A 21703-nucleotide genomic window follows, 5' to 3' on the forward strand; every position below is an offset into this window, starting at 1 on the left:
GAGACCATCCTGGGTTTGTTGGCCCAAAAGTCTGACTTGGCACAAGGCAACTTTCTATGTCCTCCTTGGAACAAGTGGACAGAGGCAGGAATGGTTTTTCAAGCCTTTGGGGAAGTTTAATGAAGTTTGCCAATATCACATGATTTGCTCCCTGCCTCTGGCTGCCCAGAGTACCAAGGCCGTGTCCTTCCCATCATTCAGGTGTCTTCATCCCCGCCAAGGGTACCAAACAGCAGCCTAATCGGGCGGCCTGCATGTTTCTCACTTACGACATCTTGGGTCTTGCACTGGCAACAGAGGCTCCGCCTCCTCTGAGCAACTCCTCCAGGCAGGCTTTCATCTCTTGCAGCTCTTGCAGCTGGGTACTCTGGGGGCCGAAGTGCCTAGACAAAACATTCTCAGCCTCCTGGATGGTGTGCAGGGCTTCTGGTACAGCACGCCTGGCCACAGAAGGAAAGGAGGCATTCTTGAAAGGGCTGCAGCAATGGCTCCCTCCCCTCAACAGAACCCCAAGCTGAGCTCTGGACCTAATCTCAGCCACCCAAGATGAAGAAGAGTCCAGAAGGAGGAGAGGCTGAAGGGAGGGAGAGCAGGAGGCCTCAGGAAGGATGAGGAGGCAGCGAAAAATAGGGATGGAGGTTCTGGGGAGCTAATTATTAGGAAGAACTTAGTGTTATGTAACAGCAATTTGTCCACAACCTGGACAAAAATCTCTCTGAAAAGCAATTCATCCTGACCGTGGCAGGGAGGGGGAGAGGGGGGGGGACTAAACCTCCCCCTCCACATGGCTTCCAGGCTTAGCAGCTGCTATTTACATTAAAAATATACACATGTTCTTAACATACAATTAACTTCCCATGTGATTCAGCCCTTGAGTAACACAGCAAAGTGCTCAGGCTCTTTTTGGAGGGCTCCAGTGAAAAGTTGGCTCTTGCGGACATTTCCAGAACAGGACTTTCCGCCTTGAATAGAGGCAGGGGTCAGATGAGGCAACCCCAGGACATGCCTCCCAGTCCTATGACACAGGTAAGTCCATTTTCTCCACAGCCCCTAAGGGGATGCAGGGTGGGCCACAAAACCCCTCTGTGTGAACCCTTCAGCTGCTTTCCCTAGGCCAGCGCTGAAAAGCCCCTTCTGAAAAGCACGCTGCTCCTGTCCACTGCTATGCGGAAGCATGTGCCTTGTGAGCCACCATAGGGAGCGGGGGAGGGGCACTTACCCATTGAAGAGGACTTGTGCCAGTTTGAAGAGCTCCTGGCCTGCTTCTATGCTGGAGGGGCCGTAATGGTCTTCCACCGTCTGGATGCTGCTGTGTAGATGCCCTGCTGCTTCCTGCCACTTCCCTGGGAAAGATTGGGAGCGAGGTAGGAGAAATAATGTGGGAATCATTTTACTGGGCGCCAGAGCGCTTCCTTAGCCTCCTCACAGCTACTGCTTCATGCTCTCATTATCTTAAATGCTATCTATTTACGGATTACGGAGGGCTCTAGCTCTAAGCAATGGTGGTTGCCTGTATGCATGTACGTATTATCTCATGGGCTGTTATCATCACAGCCCTGCTGCCAAGCTCCCATTTTAAGATTATATGACCCTTGCAAAATCAATCAATCATGCAAACTTATTACTCAAGTGCAAACTGCCAAATATCAGTGCAAAGTGATGCATATTGGAGAAAACAAGCAGACAGACTTAGGGGATCTTAGCTGGCAGGGCTTCAGGTCACTGTGGTTAGCTCAAGGACAATGATAATTCAGAGTCTGATTGTGTCAAAAAAAGGCAGATTCCATGCTGGAGGATGTTGGGGAAGTGGCTGAAAATAAAACTGCACTTATCGTAATGCCTTATGTAATTATTTGTTGCAACCAAACTTGGAATAAACATAGTGTACACAGTTCCGGTCACCCTGATTCAAGAAAGGATATCAGAGAGCTGGCCAAAGGTGTCCTCAAAAGAGGACAAAATGATGAAAAAGCTGGCACACCATTTTTACAAGGAAAGATTGGTGCATTTGGGCCTTTTCAGTTTAGAAAGACAATGAATGCTGTGGGGGATGTGCTAGGGATATATGCAGTCATGATCAGCTGATGGGCAGGAGAGCTGAAGCAGGCTGCATTGCCTGCACAGGGATTGCAAAGCGCATTGCTTGGGATTCCCAAGGGCCTGACAGCCAGCAGAGCGCTTGGGATTTTGACAGTTGGGCCGGACAGGTTACCTGTCACTCATCTGTTATCATAATTACATCATGTGATTAGCAGGTAGGTTTCTCCATGCACGCACACCCCCTGCAACAAAGTTGGTCTGCAGGGGTGGGGCCAGATAAGGCTCTGGCTGGCAGAGCCAAAAAGGGTTTCCCCCCTTAGTTTAAAAGAGCACCTTACCCAGGGTGACGCAGGCCTGCGCCAGGCGATCCTCAATCTCCCCCACCATCAAGTGCGCTGGAGAGAGGAATCTCTTGGCATCCAACCTGCATTTCAGAAGCAGCTCCATCGACTGATCTGGAAATTCAAGAAGCCCAGGCCCAATGCAATTGTGAGATGGACACATGACAGCCTTGGCCATATTCACAAGAGGCCTGTGGGGCAGATTTCTATTAAGATCTCTGTATTGTTTTGCATATGTGCGGCTGTGGAGGTTTGCTGTTGAGACAGATAAAAGTGTCACCTTTTGCTTTTAATGTTATTAAGGGCTGATTTGCTGTGAGATGCCTTGAGTGGCTCATAATGCTGCAGAAAGGCATGGCAGAAACGTTTAAGTAGCTAAACCCAGGGCTTCCTGGTTCCCACCCGACTCTTCTAGATACATAAGCTACCCAGGGAGAGGCCCTGCCTGAGTTTCTTGGGTGTTTTTAAGCCTCACACTTTATCTGGCCTCTCCCCTTCAGAATTTCCCAAAAGGCGGCTCCTTAAGAGGGAAAAGTCTGAATACAACAATGCTGCCCCCATGTGGTCATCAGGAACACGACATCCTAGGCAAGGTCATTTCTACTTGTGCCAACTGGTCAGTGAGGAAGCAGCGGCACAGGCACTTGTTGCAGAAGATGCTCACCTGGGTGGCCACACTGCAGAAGCTCCAAGGCTGCCTCGGACTGCAGTCGAAGGTCACAGAGCTGATGCTGGAAGTGATCCTCATGAACTTGTACTTCGCAGGCCCCACTGGAGCAATGGAGCAAACCCTCTGCACCCTGGAAAAACCCACCGGACAGCTCCCTGTTTGTATCACATTACAGAGCCTCATCCATCACACCCCTGAGCCAGGTGGTGCTTGGGGGAAAAGGGCACCCCATAAACCGACTCAGGCACAGATCCAGCCCAATTTATGCAAAAAACGGTTTGAGTGTCTTTGCAGCAAATGACATGAGCGTTACTCTCACAATGAAAAACATGTAGAAGGGCACCGTAACTGGATCAGGCCAAAGGGGCCCCAAGTAGTACATCCTCTTGTTCTCACAACAGCCAACTCAGCAAGAAGCCTGCTATCAGGACCTGAGTGCAACAGCAACTCCCCCCACTTGTGTTTCCCAGGAGGGCAGTATAAAAATTTAATGAATTAAAAAAATCAACCAACCAACTGCAATTGTTCAGAGGCCTTTACTGCTTCCAGCAGTAGCAGCAGAACACAGCCATTCTGGCTAGCAGCCATCAATAGCCATCTCCTTCTCCATGAATGTGTCTGATCCTGTTTTAAAGCCATCCAAGTTGGCAGCAATCACTGCCTCTTCTGGGAGTGAGTTCCACAACTATGTGTGGAGAAATTCCTTTTCAAATATTCCTTTAGCTATATCATGAAAGGGGAAAGCAAAGGGATGCGAGGAAGGCTAAAACCACCAGGCAAGCACACCACAGTGTGGACTGGTGTCCAGAAGCTGCAATGGCCATACTATGCCTCTTCCATGTCTAGGTGCCAATTGGTGGGGAATGACAGTGGGAAAGGCCTGTTTGCCTTCATGCTGGCCCATGGGAACAGAATGCCTGCCTGGAGAGGCCTGTGACTTGATGCAGAAGGGCTGCTCTTACGTTCTTAACTATCATAAGCGGAGAACGTCAACAGCTTGTAAACTGGAGGGCTGTGCCCTGCCCCCCCCCCCGTCAAAGATGCAGCTGCCCCATTCAATACTGCAGAAGCAACCCTGTCAGAGCATTACCTGCTGCATGGGCTTGTGGCAGGCAGGGCAATAGAAGAGACCGCCTTGGGAGGATGCTCTCTTTCCTGAGTTGGGCTGCAGCTCCTCCAAGCAGGGCAGACAGCAACATTCAAAGAAATACTGAGAAAGGAGCTGCTTACGCCTTTCGGCAGCCCCCATCCTACACCTGTGAGGCCCTGTTGAGAGAGGACACAAAGAATAGCCACAGGAGCCACAGCCACAAGGGGAAACTGATCTGGAGTGTAGGGTGCTTGCAAAAGCAGATCAAAGCCACTGCTCCCGCACCACGCTTTTCTGTGGTTCTGAGTCCAGCTTCCTCCTGCTGCCTTTGCTTTGCCAGAAACAAGCAGACTTGCCAGCAATCCCAATGTTATTTGAGCTCTCAGGTCTTGCCCCTCCCAGTAACGTGGGCAGGTTGATGGCCATTAAAAACGTATAGAAGGGTTAGAACACTGCCTTCATTCAATTTAATGTTTAATGGATGACTTTTAAAGGAAATAAGCATGGTCATTTTTTCTAAAGGTTGTAAAACAGATTTGGAGAGGTGAGGCTGACATCTTGACCAACAGCATGCCATCTCCCACTGCAAAACCAGAAAGCTTATTTCCCCTGAGTTTGGCCCTGAACAGGCACAAACACTTTCCCCCTTCTCTGTCCCATGGGGTCCTCATCCACTATCAACTCGCCTACGGGGAGGATTCCAGGAGAGAGCAGGAGGCAGGCGAAGGCCACCTCAGGGGGGACCTTAAAGCTTTTGGTTGTTTGGTATTGTCAGGGGCTCAGGACTTTTTTAAAAAATAGTTGTTTATAGTGTCTTGGCATTGGAATGATTTGTATCATGAAAGGTGGGATATAAATAACTGAAATGAATAATTGGACACTTTCAAGAGCGTGGCTCTTTTGGTGCCTTCCTGTGTGCACCTTTCACTCTGGCCTGAGCTTTCTTGAGCTGGAAAAATTCCATGCACTCGGGTCACCCAGAAATACGATATTGTGCTAACTACTTAAAAATTTATATCTCGCTCATCAGTTGGCTGGGTTCTCAAATTCACTTTCAATCCCAGATACAGTAATTGAAATAAAAATGATAAAACCATAGAACTCAGCTGTAATCGTTTTGACAAAAAGCATGTTGAAATGTTGGAAAGAAGCAGAGAAATTGTTTTCCAAATTCCAGCATCCTGAGGAATTTGAGAGCAGCTCCCCAGAACTTTTTCAGCATCACCAAGAAACTAATGAGGTTGATCTGCAGGCATGAGGCCCTTAAGCCCCGTTTTCAGTCAAGGAGGGGGAAAAGGGAAAGGGAGGAGATACAAGCAAATATAAGATCCCAATACCTACGCCACTGGTACATTCTGGCTTCTCTTGAGAAAAGCGTGACAGGGTTTCCAGGCATCAGTTCACCTGGCCCCCTCCTCAGCCAAATGAGAGCAGTTACTCACCATAGCAGTGGAGAATCTCCTGCCCTCTTGGAATTGACTGCAAAGCTCTGACCTCTGCGGTTCTGCTGCTGAAAGTCACGCTGGTGTTTGGCTCACAGGAGTGGTTCAGGAGGCTGACCACGGGGTAGAGAGCTGTGGCCACACGCACCTGTTTGCTGCTAACCACTGGCCCATTCTCAGCCCCTGAGTGAAAGTGACAATGAGGCTTTTAGGGACAAGACGAATCAGAACATCAGAAGAGGCTGGCTGGACATCCGACAAGGCAAGATGGTGAGAGCACCATGGCTGAGTGGAGCACCTGAGGACCGCCAGCACCAATGGGGGGGTGGCAGGTCCTGGACCTGGCTGGTCCCCGTGCCAACACTGCCACCACCACTGGGGGGGGGACAAAAACCAGGGGTGTCCAACGCAACAACCAGGGAGGCCACACAGAGCCCCCAGCCCCACCAGTGGCCTCAACCCCACCAGGACTGGGAGCACCCCACCAACGGCCCAGCGGACAACATTCTTTTATAAATTTTACACCCAACACAAGTGCCACAAAGGCGCTTGGCACCATCTCACTAACCCACCTCTATTGCAAGTGAAAGGGGGGACAGCCTGTTCTTAAACAAGGCCGTCCATGCCAGATGAGACACAGGACCAACTGGCTGGGAGCCAAATGGTCTAAGCTACCCCAAGCAAACACCTATATAACTACATCAAGATTACTCTCTATAACCTACCCCCCAATCTTCAGCCCATTCCTAACACTAACCCCTGCTCTTCCCCCACCCACCACACTATATATCAGCATATTAGGTTCAATAGCCAATATAAGGTGAGAAACACAGGACAACCCAGACAGGTTAGCAGGGAATCATCCCGTAAAAGGCTAGCTTAAAAGCAATTACACTAAATGTGAGGGGGCTGGGAAACCTGATCAAAAGAAAGCGCACCAACTTGTAAGTAAACACCATGAAACCACACACTGCCTTCCTACAAGAAATACACAACCCACCCAAAGGAAGCCAACTCCTGAGCGAACCCCGCTTCAGTCAACAAAGGGTGGCACCTGGCTCAGGATAGGCCCTTCCTAGAAAAGCTAACCAATAAACTGAAACTGACAAGGGGATAAATAGAAGAGGATGCGTTCACCCTGGTATGGCTCCCCTTAATCACATTCATAGCCCAACAAGACCAAAAGAATCCACCAGCAGCATACAAATCAATCTGGCTTCCTGACCCAACAAGCCCTCCCCTCCTCACAAATGCAAACAAACCCCATTGCAGCCAACCAACCACACCCTGCCCTCCAATATCTCTCACTACCAATGAAATGTATAATGTGAGTGGTAACTGGTATTCAGAGGCATTTACTGCCTTCAGCAGTGAAGGAGAGAACCCAGCCAGAAGAATCTGGAGGCCTTTACAGCTTCCAGTTCTTAAAAGTGCTTCCTCATGTATAACACACTCTGCCCATCTCCTCTAGGGAGTCCAAGCATGAGAAAGAGCAATCCCATGTGTACTCACCTGACACGTGGAGTGCAGACACTGCCTGCGCATTGCACTGCAGCTGCAGCATGTGCCTCAGCATGGCCTCCCCTGGGACTTCCCACTCAGGACATGCTTTGCCAGCTTCTGGTCCTCCCTGGTCTTCAGGTGTGCTCTTCCCTGAAATGAAAGCCTCCAGACCAGCTTCTCCAAGCCTCTTACACAAGGCAGCAACGCTCAGGCTGCAGAGGAGCCTGAGCTCAAGGCTGTGCTTTTCAGTGTGTGGCAAAAGGCAGAAGATGGCTTGGTAGGAACTGCTGTACCGCCCATCAGCATCACAGCCAGGAATGGAGGAGGCCAAGTTCTCTTCTACAACCACACTGGGAGCTGGTGCTTCAGCAACAGGTTCTGTCGCCACTTCCTCTGTGTGTGACTGCTTTATTAAAGTGCTGACCTCTGCAAAGCCTGCCACCAGAACCGATCTTAAGGCGACATGGCAGAACACTCCCAATGTCAGAAGCAGTCCCCCGAAGGAGCACTCTCTGCTGTGGTAGGTCCTCCATGCCAGCTGGGCACAGGCATGGCTGCAGTACTTGGCATAGCTGCACCCCTGGCAGGGAACAGGCGACAGCAGCTGCTTCAAGCAATGGTGGCAGTGAAGATCTTCGTTAGCCGGCTGCCCATTCAACATGGCCTCTGCACTGCCTTGAAGCAAGAGGCTTTCCCCGGGGCATAGCACGCTTACAAACGCCTCTTCCCTCACTAAGAGTTCGCCAGGAAGGATATCATTGGCTGCAACTAAATGGCGCCCTTTGCACGCAGAGAAGTTTAAGCTGACTGATGCAGAGGCACATGAAATCCTACTGCTCTCCTCCCAAGGCTCCAAATCCTTCTGGATCCTGTCAGACACAGCAGGCTGACAGACTGAACCACTCTTCCCTTTGCAGGCTTTGAGTTTCAGCTGGTTGAATTTACTAAGCAGCACATGATGGCGGGCGGCTTCCAGACTCTGGACTGCAGACATTTTCTCCTCCATGCTGTCTAGGGCTTCTGTCACCTCCTGAAATCGCCCTAGAGAAAAGAGACAGTTGGCCTTCCGCAGCAAGAGCTTGGGGAGCAGTTCTTCTGGGTAGCCCCCTCCCTGTGCCCTCTTAATGTCCTCCAAACAAACCTGAGGAGAAAAGAAAGATTTTCTGAAAGCTTGAATAGGGGGTTGTGGATACTACAATGTCCTAAGCTCTGCTTATTCTGTTGCTCAACTTTCTTATTACATTTACAGCTACAACTAGGTCCTCACCTGCCCCACCACTTGCCAGCTTGCTAGTAACAAGTGCCATGTATACCATGCAAGGTTCTCTTTGTGTTGTAAATGGCTTCCCCCAGAAGTGCTTACACGTTAATGATACTTCTCACACCCCTGCTCCCCCAAGCTGTCACCTTTCTACTTACAGGAAATCACTATTCTGCAGTTAACCTCAGTCAGGCACAATAAGCAGTGAGAGCTATTTTACAATCTTTAGAATCAGAGAGTGCATTACCATGTTAGAAACACAGGAAGCTGCATTATGCTGAGTGAGAATATTGGGCCATCTAGCTCAGTAAAATCTACACTGACTGACAGAGGCTCAGGCAGAAGAAGCCCTTCTTGGAAAAGCCAGGGGTTGAACCTGGGATTGTCGGAATGCAAGAACAATGCTCTAAGTCTAAGCGATAACCCGGATTCCCCAAAGGTTGGGGAGCCCTACACATTGCAGTGCTTGCACTATACACACAGACACACAAAGCAAATGGTTCTGCTTCTGGGGGCATGTGACTTTCTGACTGCCGGGCCTCCAACTGGAAACAATGGCTTTGGACAATGCGATGCTTGGTTGGCCCCAACTCACCTCAAACTGACCCAGGTGGAAAAGAGCTGCCGAGTGGTTGGCATAACACACTGCCATTTCTGGGCTGCCGGCCTCTGCATGGGAAAGTGCCTGGAAAGATCAGAGAAAGAGGAGGCCAAAATAAGTGGAGTGGCTAAAGGGCGAGAGCTGGGAGGTTTCTGGTTGGAACCTCAGTTCAGCCACAGGACACAGCTAACTGAAGGCAAAATGCATTGGTGTGCCTTCATAGAGAACACACCCCTTCACACCCATCTCTCTTATGAATGGAAAAGACTTTGATGGGGGCCTTCTCTGTGGCAGTGCCCAAAATGCTGAACTCCCTGCCCTATGTTGGGATTTGCCTGGCCCATCCTTTTTATGGCTTCTCACTCCCAAGCTTTCTCTCTCACACACCCCTTTTATGGCTTTTAGTCTCCCCGTTATAGTTTTTGCTCTGCTATGGTTTAGCTTTGTTAACATACTAGCAGTCTCATACGTGGCACTGCTCAGGATTTCTAAGAAAACAAAAGAAGCAGAGCAGTTTTGAAATCAGTAGTTAAAATCAGTGAAGTGCTGAAAGCTTCAGTCTGCTATCCAAACACCATCCAATTGATTCCAAACACAGATGAAAACCTGCTCCTTGATCTCAGAAATGACCATGTAAGAAGACTGAGCTAAATTCCATTTTGAGAGGTTCAGTCCAGCATCTTGATTCAAAAGGGCATCCAGTTCTACCCAAACGCAAGACAAAAACATGCTCCTTGATCTCAGGAACAGCCATGCAAAATTGGCACTGTGGGTTAAACCACTGAGCCTAGGATTTGCCAATCAGAAGGTCGGCGGTTCGAATCCCCACGACAGGGTGAGCTCCCGTTGCTTGGTCCCTGCTCCTGCCAACCTAGCAGTTCGAAAGCACATCAAAGTGCAAGTAGATAAATAGGTACCGCTCCGGCGGGAAGGTAAACGGCGTTTCCGTATGCTGCTCTGGTTCGCCAGAAGCGGCTTAGTCATGCTGGCCACATGATTCGGAAGCTGTATGCCGGCTCCCTCGGCCAATAAAGTAAGATGAGCGCAACAACCCCCGAGTCGGCCACGACTGGACCTAATGGTCAGGGGTCCCTTTACCTTTACCTATCTTAAAGAGGTGTCCAAATGCAGACAACTTTGCAAAATGTATATTAGATTACTGTTTTTTCTGTATATAAGATGTTTTTTGAGAGAAAAAAAGAAGTTAAAAATTAGGGGGCATCTTATACAGGGACGGTGAATGCACAGGGGGTAAAAAAAACCAACCATTCAACTTCCTGCAGCTGCTGTGAAGAAGCTGCCGGAACCGCCAAAGCCACTGTCCATCTCATGTAGCTGGCTTGGGCTGGTGCCCGTGTGTGCACCCCCCCCCCAGTGCTTTGAATATTTAATGAAATATCAAAGTTGTTGTCTGGTATATAAAATATTGATTTCTTAATTTGGGGTTCAAAAAAATAGGGGTCGTCTCATACATGGGGGCGTCTTATACATGGAAAAATATGCTAGATGGATTTCAGTGTATTTTTGCATTATTTGTGTTATACTGTAAGCTTTACTGAGGGTGCTCTGAGTGGAAAGGGGGGGGGATAAAAATCAACAAAATAAATAAATAAATAAATAAATAAATAGGTGTTGAGCACCCTCACCCAGCCCCAGGTCTTTACCCTGGAATAGAGTACTGCTGCTGTTCTATACTCCTTTTTTCGAAACCATTTGTTCCCTTCCTCCTTGCAGGACAGAGTCATCTTAGGATCTTTCTTCACACAATAGTACCTGGACAGCCTCAGCAAATACTCTTCATCTTCAGGACTACAAGAGGGAGAAAAGAGCAAGAGAGAGGGGGAGAGATTTGAGACAGGTGTGCAGGAGAGTCAGCACTAGAGATGTAACAGAATTCTGTCAAAACAGGAAATGAGAGCTGGAATGGCATTAGTTTGTGTGCCCCTCTGCAAATAGGAATACATATCAGGCATCAAATACAATTGGTATTGGCTGTTATAATCCAATGCAAGAACATAAGAAGAACCAAAAGGGGGCCCATTTAGTCCAGCATCCTGTTCCCATAGTGGCTTGTGGGAAAGCTGCAAGCAGGAATTGAGCACAAAAGCAACTCTTCCCTACTTTGATTTCCAGCAGCTGGTATTCAGAAGTATTGTTACCCCCAGCTGTGAAAGCGGAGCATAGCCATCATAGCTACTAGCCATTGATAGTGCTCTCCATGCATTTGTCTAATCTTCTTTAGAGCCATCTAGGTTGGCGGCCATTACTGCCTTTTCTGTCCACGATTCGCTGTCATTATTTGCAACATGCTCCCCTCCGAGAAATGAATGGCGTGGCACTGCATAACAATCACAAATTAACGGTGTTATTAAATTTCACTATAGTCAAGCAGCTAGCTCAACGTTTTTGGGTTTTTTTCAGAACTCGAACTGCAGAGGAACAGCATGCAGGCTTCTCAACAAAATATTCACACACATCACTCAAAGTTACTTACTGCAGAAGAGTCAAGGAAAGAAGAAAGCTGTCCCTGAGCGACATGGAGTGACAAAGTTGTTCCTTCAATAATGGCTGCAGTGAAGTCAGTTTCTGGCTAATGTAAAGCTTCCATTTTTCCACAGGTAAGTCCATGATGAGCTAGAAATAAATCCATCCAAATTTTGTTTAACCATTCAGAGGCTATACAATCTACAGCTATTTGATAATGCACTGGTGTTCAGCTGGTGGGTTGGGACTCACTTGTGGGTCACAGAATCACATAACTGTAGAGTTGGAAGGGACCCCAAGGCATAGCTGTCAACTTTTCCCTTTTCTTGCGAGGAATCCTATTCGGAATAAGGGAATTTCCCTTAAAAAAGGGGAAACGTTGACAGCTATGCCCCAAGGGTCATCTAGTGCAAGCCTCTGCAATGGAAGGTTAAAACAATAGCACTACTACAATGCAAATATATGGTAAAAGATTAGGAAAAGTGCCCCAAATGCACATTTGTGTTAAAAGTGGGTCCTGGGCTTGAAAAGGTTGAAGATACCTGATTTAACAGAAGGTGAATTTAGACCAGAGCAGGTGGAAAATTAGTAGTACTGTAGTAGTAGTTTATTAAAGTTATCCTTCAAGGATCACAGGGCGGTTTACAATACAGTATAAAAACACAAAAATACATACTCTAATAATGACAAAAATACATAATCTAATAAATTGGGCATTTTAAAAAAAAATCTCTTGTATCAAAGACATATGAGGGTGTGCTTCTGGGTGCTAACCAGGGATGAGGAACCTGCTGTGGCTCTCCCTTCAAATGCCTTTGGGCTCCCAATTCTTCTTGGCTCCAGCAGTCAGCATGGCTTGCGGCCAGGGGCTGTGATGACATCTACAGATATCCCCCCCCCCCAAGATATCCCCCACACCTACCATGCAGCCTATTTCACAGGGTTGTTGTGAAGGCAAAACTGGGGCAGGCAAGTATGGTGCTTGTCACCCTGGAGGGAAGAAGAAGCAGGACAAGGACGATGACAGCAATAATGGTAATGCTCCAGAAAGAACTACAAATTCCATCCCCAGAGCTTTCATCCTATGCTGAAACCACACCTCTTCCCCCTGGCATTTGGCACTTGAGGTAGAACCATAGGGCTGTAGAGTGGGAAAGGTCCCTGAGGGTCATCTAGTCCAACACCCTGCAATGCAGAAATCTCAACCAACACATATATGAGAGAAGGCCTTCCGACCTCTGCTTAAAATGAAAGAGAGTCCACCACTCTCCAATGAAAGAGAGTCCACCACCTTCTGAGGGGGACTGTTCCACTTTGAACATCCCTTATGGTCAGAAAGTTCTTCCTGATGTTGAGTCGGAATCTCCTTTCTTGCAACTTGAAGCCATGGGTTCGAGTCCTACCCTCTGGAGCAGAAGCAAGCAGGCATGTTCCTCTTCCACGCGACAGCCCTTGAGATATTTGAAGATGGCTCTATCTCCTGTTTTCCAGGCTAAACATCCCCAGCTCCTTCAACTGTTCCTCGTCAGGCTTGGTCTCAAGACCCTTTGCCGTCTTGGTCACCTTCGTTTCTGCTTCTCAATATCCTTCTTAAATGGGGATAGCCAGAACTGAACATTGGTCTCTTTCTCTCTACCCACCCTCACAAATATTCATACACTTGATACCCAGCCTAGCATTGTGACTGCAGTGCTTTTTTCATTCTTTTTAATTCAGAATTTTAAACTGTTGTGACTCACCCTGGAACCTGCAGGTGAAGGTTGAGTAGTAAGTTGTAAGTATACTGATAATAGAACTACATATAATAGCAGTGCTACAAAAGGAGGGGATGAGAAGAACAATTGTTGTACCCAGTTCCCTAACCTCCCGCTCTTGCTTCTCGTACCCCGCCTTTCCCCGAGAGAGGCTCAAGGCGGCTTACAGCTGCGGCAGAGAAATCTGTCAGAGAAGGGGTCTAGTACGACTAAAACTTAGACACAACCCCGTCATGCTACTTGGGCGAGGATAATAATAACAACAACAACAACAACAACAATAATAATAGCAGCAATGGCGGCAATAACACCGCACCAAGAAAGAGCGGGGGGAGGCTGTTCGGTGCCCCCCTCAGTCTTCTCGCCCCCGCCCCCCCCCCGACCACCAAAGGCGCCTCACAAGAAGCGCCCGCGCGGGAATCTGCGCGCCTTCCCTCCTCCCGTTGTTTTCCACCTCAGAGCGAAAAGGCGCGAAAGCGAGAGGAGGGCCCGGCGCGGCTGCGGCGCTGCCAGCGGTGAAGCGGGGAGGCGGCTCCGGGGCCCGCCTTCCGCCCTCACCAGGCTCCCCTCGGCCAATGGCGCCTCCGCGGCAGCAGCACGTGACGGAGGGCAAGGAGGCGGCGGCTGCGTCGCGCGCGCGGGACGAGGAGGCCGGCTCCGCCCCCGCCCCGCTCTCCTCAGAAGCGCCGTCGGCGAGGAAGAAGAGGAGGCCGGGATGGCGGCGCGGCTCAGCGAGGGGGCCATCGCGGTGAGAGGGGAGGCGGGGAGGGGGCCGCACTCTGCACATGCTCGCGCGCACGCGCTCCCGCTTTCTCTGCCGTGGCTTTTTTTAGTGAGGCTGAGGAGAGCGGGAGCCGCCAACCCCGAATTAACGACTCCTAGCGCTTTCGCAAGTAATATTCATGTATTTGCACGTGGTTAGAAATCCAGTTCGGGAATACACGAAAGTACACACGTGTGTGTGTGTGTATGCAAGAACGTGCATAACTTACAATTGGTTACATAAGTTTGCCTATACGTGTATGTTTTCCATTTTACATACTTGCATATACAGTGGTACCTCGGGTTACATACGCTTCAGGTTACAGACTCTGCTAACCCAGAAATATTGCCTCGGGTTAAGAACTTTGCTTCAGGATGAGAACAGATATCGTGCGGCAGCAGGAGGCCCCATTAGCTAAAGTGGTACCTCGGGTTAAGAACAGTTTCAGGTTAAGAACAGACCTCTGGAACAAATTAAGATCTTAACCCAAGATACCAGTGTAATAATAATAATAATAATAATAATAATTATTATTTATTATTTATACCCCGCCCATCTGGCTGGGCCTCCCCAGCCACTCTGGGTGGCTTCCATAGAAAGCAAAAATACAGTAAAATATCACACGTTAAAAACTTCCCTTAAGATGTCTTCTGAATGTCAGGTAGTTGTTTATCGCTTTGACATCTGGTGGGAGGGCGTTCCACAGGGCGGGTGCCACTACCAAGAAGGCCCTCTGCCTGGTTCCCTGTCACTTCATTTCTCGCAGGGAGGGATCCGCCAGAAGGCCCTCGGCGCTGGACCTCAGCGTCCGGGCAGAAGGATGGGGGTGGAGATGCTCCTTCAAGTATACTGGACCTTTGAGGCCGTTTAGGGCTTTAAAGTACCAACACTTTGATTTGTGCTCGGAAACGTACTGGGAGCCAATGTAGGTCTTTCCAGACCGGTGTTATGTGGTCTCGGCGGCCGCTCCCAGTCGCCAGTCTAGCTGCCGCATTCTGGATTAGTTGTAGTTTCCGAGTCACCTTCAAAGGTAGCCCCACGTAGAGTGCATTGCAGTAGTCCAAGCGGGAGATAACCAGAGCATGCACCACTCTGGCGAGACAGTCTGCAGGCAGATAGGGTCTCATCCTGCGTACCAGGTGGAGCTGGTAAACAGCTGCCCTGGACACAGATTTGAACTGTGCCTCCATGGACAGCTGTGAGTCCAAAATGACTCCCAGGCTGCGCACCTGGTCCTTCAGGAATCCCTAAATCGTAGGCACTTTATGTGTGCATGTGCCTATTGTATGTTACCCTGCCAGGGTTGTCTGCAGCCACAATAAAAACATCAGAAACCATTTTTTAAAGTACAGAACAGTCATTGGAATGTCTGGCTACTGAAGAATGCCTGTGTATCCACACACTTACTTGCATCAATATGAATTGCAAGGGGAGAGAGACTTCCCATCTGGCAATGGCTCTTTCCACCTGCCTTGCCCCCTCCAACCCTGGCAGCCTTCATGGGAGAGCTGCTCCAGAGGAAGAACTGCAAGGGGAGAGAGACTTATTTCTATTTATTTGTTCATATCCCACCTTTTCGCCAAAACAGGGACTCAAGGCGACACAGGGTAGAGTTGTATCAAGCATTAGCCCTGCTCAAAGTAAACCTTTTTTCATTAACGTGTGATGAATAGCTTAGTCTTTTAACCCTGAGCCTGGTTTTGGCCGGGGAGAGTGGGATACAAATAAAAGTTGCTTATTATTATTATTATTATTATTATTATTATTATTATTATTTCAGTGGGTCTACTTTGAGTGATATGTAGTCCAGAAAAATACTATAATTTATTACCTGCCTTTCACCATAAGTTTCCTGGGCAGGTTACAACAATTAAAACACAATGTTTAAAACAGTTTAAAACAACTTAAAATCGCAGATAAAAGGTCGGCTCTCATTGGGTGCCAAAAACTGGAGGGCTGCAGGTTCCCCACTCCCTGTCTCCTAGATATGCTCCTTTTGCAGGCTGGGGAAGCTGGAATTGCCTCCCTGGGGAACCACCTGTAAATGTGCTGATCCTTGCTCCAGGAGAATGAAAAACTTCATTTAGTCCAAGGAAACCTTTTCCTGAGAACATGCCATTCACCCTCTCTTGCTCAAAGGAGTCAGCTGTCTATTTCTTTTTTCAGGCCATGATGCAAGGAGAGAATGTTAATAATCCTGTCTTGCAGCTCATTGTGAGTATTCCCTGCTCCCTGTCCAATAAGCTTCAAGATAAATGTACAGGAGGCCAGGTACTGGCCTTCGGGGGGTGGGGGTGGGGCTTTACCATCTTGACCCAGGGGGCAAAGCGTTGGGGTGTTAAGGAAAAATCTAGATGTGAAGCTGCTCAGTCCCCCAGCTCGTTGGGCAGAGCCCGCAGGTCCCTGCAGAATAAAGGAAGGAGTCCAGCCAAATGGAGCAAATAGCTGTAGACCAAAGTTTATTGCGCAATAGGTTCAAAGAGCAAATTTGAACCCCGAGGATGGGGTGACAAAGACTTTTAAAACTTTCCCACCGTATCCCAGAATACAGTTCGTACAGCATCATTGCTTCATCACTGACATGTCACAAAAGGGGAGGGGTTAAACTTGGCAAACATGTCCAGACAAGTCCTTGGTACAAGATTAGCATAAGCAGACATGTCAGGGCAAGACTCAGGTATAAGATTAGCATAGACAAATACCGTATTTTTCGCCCTATAGGACGCACCATCCCATAAGGCTCACCTAGTTTTTTGGGGGGGAAATAAAGGGGGGGGGAATTATTTTCCCCCCAGGCGCGGGGCTGGGGCGGGGGAAGCCCGAGCTTCCCCCAACCCCAACCCCCAGAACAGGCAACTCTCCGCAAGCTGCAGGAGCCCGGCGCGGGCTCCCACGGCTTGCAGAGATCTGCGTGAAGCCTGGAGAGCGAGAGGGGTCGGTGTGCACCGACCCCTCTCACTCTCCAGGCTTTAGTGAAAGCCTGCATTCGCCCCATAGGACGCACAGATTTCCCCTTCAGTTTTGGAGGGGGGAAAGTGCGTCCTATGGGGTGAAAAATACGGTATGTCTTAAGTACCCACCACCCAAAAGTACAATAGAAGTTCCTTTGCATGTCCGGAGCCTAAGGCGAGTCAGGTGATGAGATTTGGCTTCCTTTGGCTAACAATGAGCCCAGCAATTGTCACCTCTGGGAACTTGCTGGAGTCCTTTTTCAAGGGGAAAATAGCTTTGGAATGGAGGAAACTGGGAAAGGAGATGATTTTATATTATTTTTAAAGCTAAGTAACTTCCCTGAGCTGTCAAGTTTTCAACATTCAGGCATAATACAGTGGTGCCTCGCAAGACGAAATTAATCCGTTCCGTGATTCTCTTCGTCTAGCGGTTTTTTCCTCTTGCGAAGCAAGCCCATTGACGGCTTAGCGGATTAGCGCTATTAGCGGTCTAGCGGCTTTTAGCGATCAGCTGAGAGGCGGCTTATCAGCGGAACAGCTGATAAGCGGCTTAGCGGCTTAGGAAAGGGGGGAAAAAGCGGGGAAAAACCCGCGGGAACTCGCAAGATTTTTTCGTCTTGCGAAGCAACCCCATAGAGAAATTCGTTTAGCGAAGCGCCTCCGAAACGGAAAACCCTTTCGTCTAGCGGGTTTTCCGTCTTGCGAGGCGTTCGTCTTGCGGGGCACCACTGTATTTGTAATATTTAACTTTAAAGATGTGCTCCCCCCCCCCTGGTAATTTCTGTAACAGGGACACTGTATGTGTCCTTCACATTACTGTTCTTGCCTTAAGTCAACTCTCCTTGTTGGACCTAACCGCGCCTCTTGTGCTTTTCTGTGCAGACCATCCGAGCTATTTCCACTGGAACCGGCCCACAGCGTTACCGGATGCTGATGAGTGATGGCGTGCAAACCCTTTCCTGTAAGCATCACGTGCACAGAGACAGTTGGCTGGGGGGACATTGCTGCAAGATGCTCCTGGACATCAGCACTGGCGATTTGGCGAGTTATATATACCAGCACTGGCGAGTTGGTATAGCTCAGTTGTAGAGCCACAGGCTTACACCCAGAAGATCCCAGGCTCAGCCCTTGGCACACCCTTCTTAAAAAAGGACCCTGAGTTAGACAGGCTAGGAGAACCCTCTGCCTGAGACCTTGGGGGGCCACCGTCAGCCAAACATGGTACTACTAGGCTAAATAGACCTTATGCCGTAGTGACTAGAGGCCCACTGCCAATGTGCATTTACAAGAGGGTGTGGAGTGCAATCACAAGGTCTTAAGAGTTTACCCTACACTGGTGAAATTACCTACAGTAACTTTCCTAATTCCTGCTCTAGTGAAGTTTGACTTACTCTCTCTCCACCTTGCTGCTTGGCCACTGGTTAGGTAAAGACTAAAGAATCGGTGGTTTAGGTTTTACTTCCTTCCAAAGAATCCTGGGGACTGTAGTTTACCCTTCTCAGAGCTACAGTTCTCAGCACCCTTAACAAACTGCATTTCCCAGCATTCCTTAGTGGTGATGGAACATGCTTTTAAATGTATGGTGTGTTCACAGCCCTTTTTCCCCTCCAGAAAAATAGGAACTGGCTTTGGTAGGGTTTGGTGGAAGCCTTCTTGTGCTAGGGGCCTCAGCATGTTCTTGAGCCTTTGGGTTTGAGAGCTTTTTATGTTCTTTATTAAAGAACTGGCTTTGGTAGGGTTTGGTGGAAGCCTTCTTGTGCTAGGGGCCTCAGCATGTTCTTGAGCCTTTGGGTTTGAGAGCTTTTTATGTTCTTTATTAAAAACATAAAAGGAAAAAGAAAAGGGGGGGAGAAAACTTAAAGGATTGTTATTATACATATCCTAAACTTTATCTAATGAGGTGTTAGTACCTTGGGTTAAGAACTTTGCTTCAGGTTGAGAACAGAAATCATGCTCCGGCGGCAGCAGGAGGCCCCATTAGCTAAAGTGGTGTTTCAGGTTAAGAACAGTTTCAGGTGAAGAACGGACCTCCAGAACAAATTAAGTACGTAACCAGAGGTACCTCTGTGCAACTGATTTCCATATATTGACTTTGTCTATAGCAAGTCTACGTTTATATGTAATTTGCTCATGCATTGTGAGTTTATACATATCTTTTATTCATTCGCTGAAGGGAGACACATTTATGTTCTTCCGGTTCATTAAAACCAGTCTTTTTGCTGTAGTAAGGGCATGTAGAATCCATTCATACTGTCTCTTAGTTAGATTGCGTGTATTGGGAATATAATTCAAAGGGATATTTTCCTCTGCAAATTCAAGATTTTTCTGTATAGTCTTGTTAATCATTTCTATTACCCCCTCCCAAAAATTTACCTATGTGGGACACTGTATGAACTTAGGTTTTTTAAAGAGTTTGAGAGCTGCTGTGTCATGTGGCTTAACATGGCTTCAGTTTCTTGGCTTAATGTAGAGGTTATTCCGTCTCAAATTGTCTTTTTGGAAACGGAATGTTGGTTTGCATTTCAACTATATCCGTAGAATCACAATCAGTGCAAGATGCAGTTCCAGGCCTCCTTGGCGTGTGGCTGTCCTCCAGCTTTTATTCAGGCACCTCTATCAAAGCAGAGTCTGTCTTTGGGTGGTGGTTGATGAGATGAGTGTTGATTTAAGTCAAGCAGTTCCTAGATCTCTGAGCAGTAACCTGAAGTCCTATCACAACCAGGCCACAATCACGAGGTGCCTCCTTTCACCTCATAAAATACTTTCCCCCTCCTTTCTTCTTTTTCTTCTACAGCTTTCATGCTGGCAACACAGCTGAACGACCTGGTTAATGACCAGGGCTTGAGTGCGAATGCCATCTGCAAGATTAACAGGTTCATCATTAACGTCCTGAAGGATGGAAGGTAACTGCTTTTATCTGTGATAAAAGTGAGGGCCTATGATTCTGCTTTACAATCCAATCCCCTCTAGTGTGACATTAAGGTCCAGGCATGGTGTTTTATTCCTCTTGGTATGGTTTTGCGGTGTTTCATCTTAGCCCTCAGGTCTGCCACGGCAACCTGGGAAGGAAGTTTGCAACAGCAATTTTTCCTTAGATTTTCAAATTGCCTTGTTTGCCCACACATAGCCATATTAGTCACTTTTGTGGCACAAAAAAGGACCAGCTCTCGGAAGATTTGGACTACAACTCCCATCAGTCCCAGCATCATAATGGCTGTACAATGCTGGTGCTGATAGATGTAGTCCAAAACATCTAGAGTGAGCACTGGCTTCTGGGGAGCCTGATCTAGGGTTCAAGACTCTGATACAGCATTGTGTCCCCTCCTTGTGGAGAGCAGGCAAGCAGGCAGCAATTTCTTACACATTTTGTGTTTTTCTGTTTCAGATTTTGGGTAATTTTTAATGCTTTTTAATCTCTGTTGTAAACCCCTCACAGAACTTCACTTATTGGGTAAAGGTAAAGGGACCCCTGACCATTAGGTCCATTTGTGGCCAACTCTGGGGTTGTGGCGCTCATCTCGCTTTACTGGCCGAGGGAGCCAGCATACAGCTTCCGGGTCATGTGGCCAGCATGACTTAAGCCGCTTCTGGCGAAACCAGAGCAGCGCACGGAAACGCCGTTTACCTTCCTGCCGGAGCGGTACCTATTTATCTACTTGCACTTTGACGTGCTTTCAAACTGCTAGGTTGGCAGGAGCAGGGACCGAGCAACGGGAGTTCACCCTGTTGCGGGGATTCGAACCCCCGACCTTCTGATCGGCAAGTCCTAGGCTCTGTGGTTTAACCCGCAGCATCACCTGCACCCCTCACTTATTGGGTAGTGTTGAGCAAATAAATCACAAAATCATATGTGACAAAAGTGGTTTCTTTTATGAGCCATAAAATGTGAAACCACCATCTGATCCAATGGTAGTTAAAATGCATTCAAAACAAGAAAACAATGGGCAGACAGAATGTATTATTTCCAGTTCGCCTTTCTCTGCTTCCTCAAGATTTCCAAATCTTGGACTGTAAACCCCCCCACCCCCAATACGCTAAATCCAGTACAGTGGTACCTCAGGTTACATACGCTTCAGGTTACAGACTCCGCTAACCCAGAAATAGTGCTTCAGGTTAAGAACTTTGCTTCAGGATGAGAACAGAAATCGGGCTCCGGCAGCACGGCAGCAGCTGGAGGCCCCATTAGCTAAAGTGATGCTTCAGGTTAAGAACAGTTTCAGGTTAAGTACGGACCTGTGGAACGAATTAAGTACTTAACCTGAGGTACCACTGTACTAATACAGGGGTGGGTAAACTCAGACCTGAGCCCTTTCTGACTCTTCAACATGATGCTCCAGCCCTCTTTGCCTGGCCTGCAAAACTTGACCCAGCTTTGCACCTTGAGTATTTTAGCAGGGCTGGGAAAGTAACCTTAAACCCTGGTGATGCTCCTTCGTTTCCTGAATGGAAGATCGAGAGGGGTTTGTGTGTAGAAACTAGCTGACTGTACAAAGGTAAAAACTGACGTGTGTTGCTCTGCCTACTTTTCCCTCTGGTCCTGCTTACTGCTGCCATGGGACCCTTGGAAAATTGCTGTGAAGGAAATGCGGCCCTTGCATGCAGCCTCCCCACCCCTATTCTAACATGAGGACCTTCGGGTGTAGGGTGGTATATAAATTCAGTAATTAAAATTAAAGTGCAGCATGGATTGTAGGTGCTGTAGCACTTAAATCCCCAGTTTGGGTTACCTCTGCCTCTCAGCTATTGCCCTGTGGCAAAGGATCCTGGCTCCTGTTTACCTTCCCAGCTCAGTCTCTTAACAAG

General features: G+C 48.2%; 2 protein-coding genes and 1 long non-coding RNA gene across 6 annotated transcripts in view; 2 read left to right on the forward strand and 1 right to left on the reverse strand.

Moving 5' to 3' along the window:
- Nucleotides 1-91: 91 nt before the first annotated feature.
- SMYD4 (SET and MYND domain containing 4) lies at nt 92-13712 on the reverse strand. 4 transcript variants are annotated; one of them, XM_081843719.1, is made up of 12 exons: nt 13503-13712; nt 12355-12422; nt 11443-11582; nt 10613-10757; nt 8943-9032; nt 7096-8227; nt 5584-5766; nt 4142-4317; nt 3046-3181; nt 2379-2495; nt 1220-1343; nt 92-440 (listed from the first exon to the last, which is right to left on the reverse strand). In XM_081843719.1, exons 2-12 carry the CDS (start codon nt 12355-12357, stop codon nt 266-268), a joined length of 2421 nt encoding a protein of 806 aa, XP_081699845.1. In that variant the 5' UTR covers nt 12358-12422; nt 13503-13712; the 3' UTR covers nt 92-265. The 4 variants fall into 4 exon arrangements, with proteins under 4 accessions (XP_081699845.1, XP_081699843.1, XP_081699844.1 ...); XM_081843717.1 differs by lacking the exon at nt 13503-13712 and adding an exon at nt 13172-13308; XM_081843718.1 differs by lacking the exon at nt 13503-13712 and adding an exon at nt 12724-12747.
- Nucleotides 447-13207, forward strand: LOC309331525. The gene is made up of 3 exons (XR_014151883.1): nt 447-1026; nt 11370-11566; nt 13149-13207. It is a non-coding gene; the product is annotated as an uncharacterized lncRNA (long non-coding RNA).
- A 91-nt stretch (nt 13713-13803) lies between the features above and the next one.
- RPA1 (replication protein A1) overlaps nt 13804-21703 on the forward strand; it is a 29363-nt gene continuing 21463 nt past the window's right edge. Inside the window, exons 1-4 of the mRNA XM_081844354.1 lie at nt 13804-13934; nt 16116-16163; nt 17783-17861; nt 19695-19803. Of these exons, the coding sequence (XP_081700480.1) occupies nt 13902-13934; nt 16116-16163; nt 17783-17861; nt 19695-19803 (269 nt within the window). The 5' untranslated portion in view covers nt 13804-13901. The remainder of the gene's footprint in view (nt 13935-16115; nt 16164-17782; nt 17862-19694; nt 19804-21703) is intronic.

This window comes from Podarcis erhardii, assembly GCF_964252035.2.
Source record: "Podarcis erhardii genome assembly, chromosome: 16".
Lineage (NCBI taxonomy): Eukaryota > Metazoa > Chordata > Lepidosauria > Squamata > Lacertidae > Podarcis > Podarcis erhardii.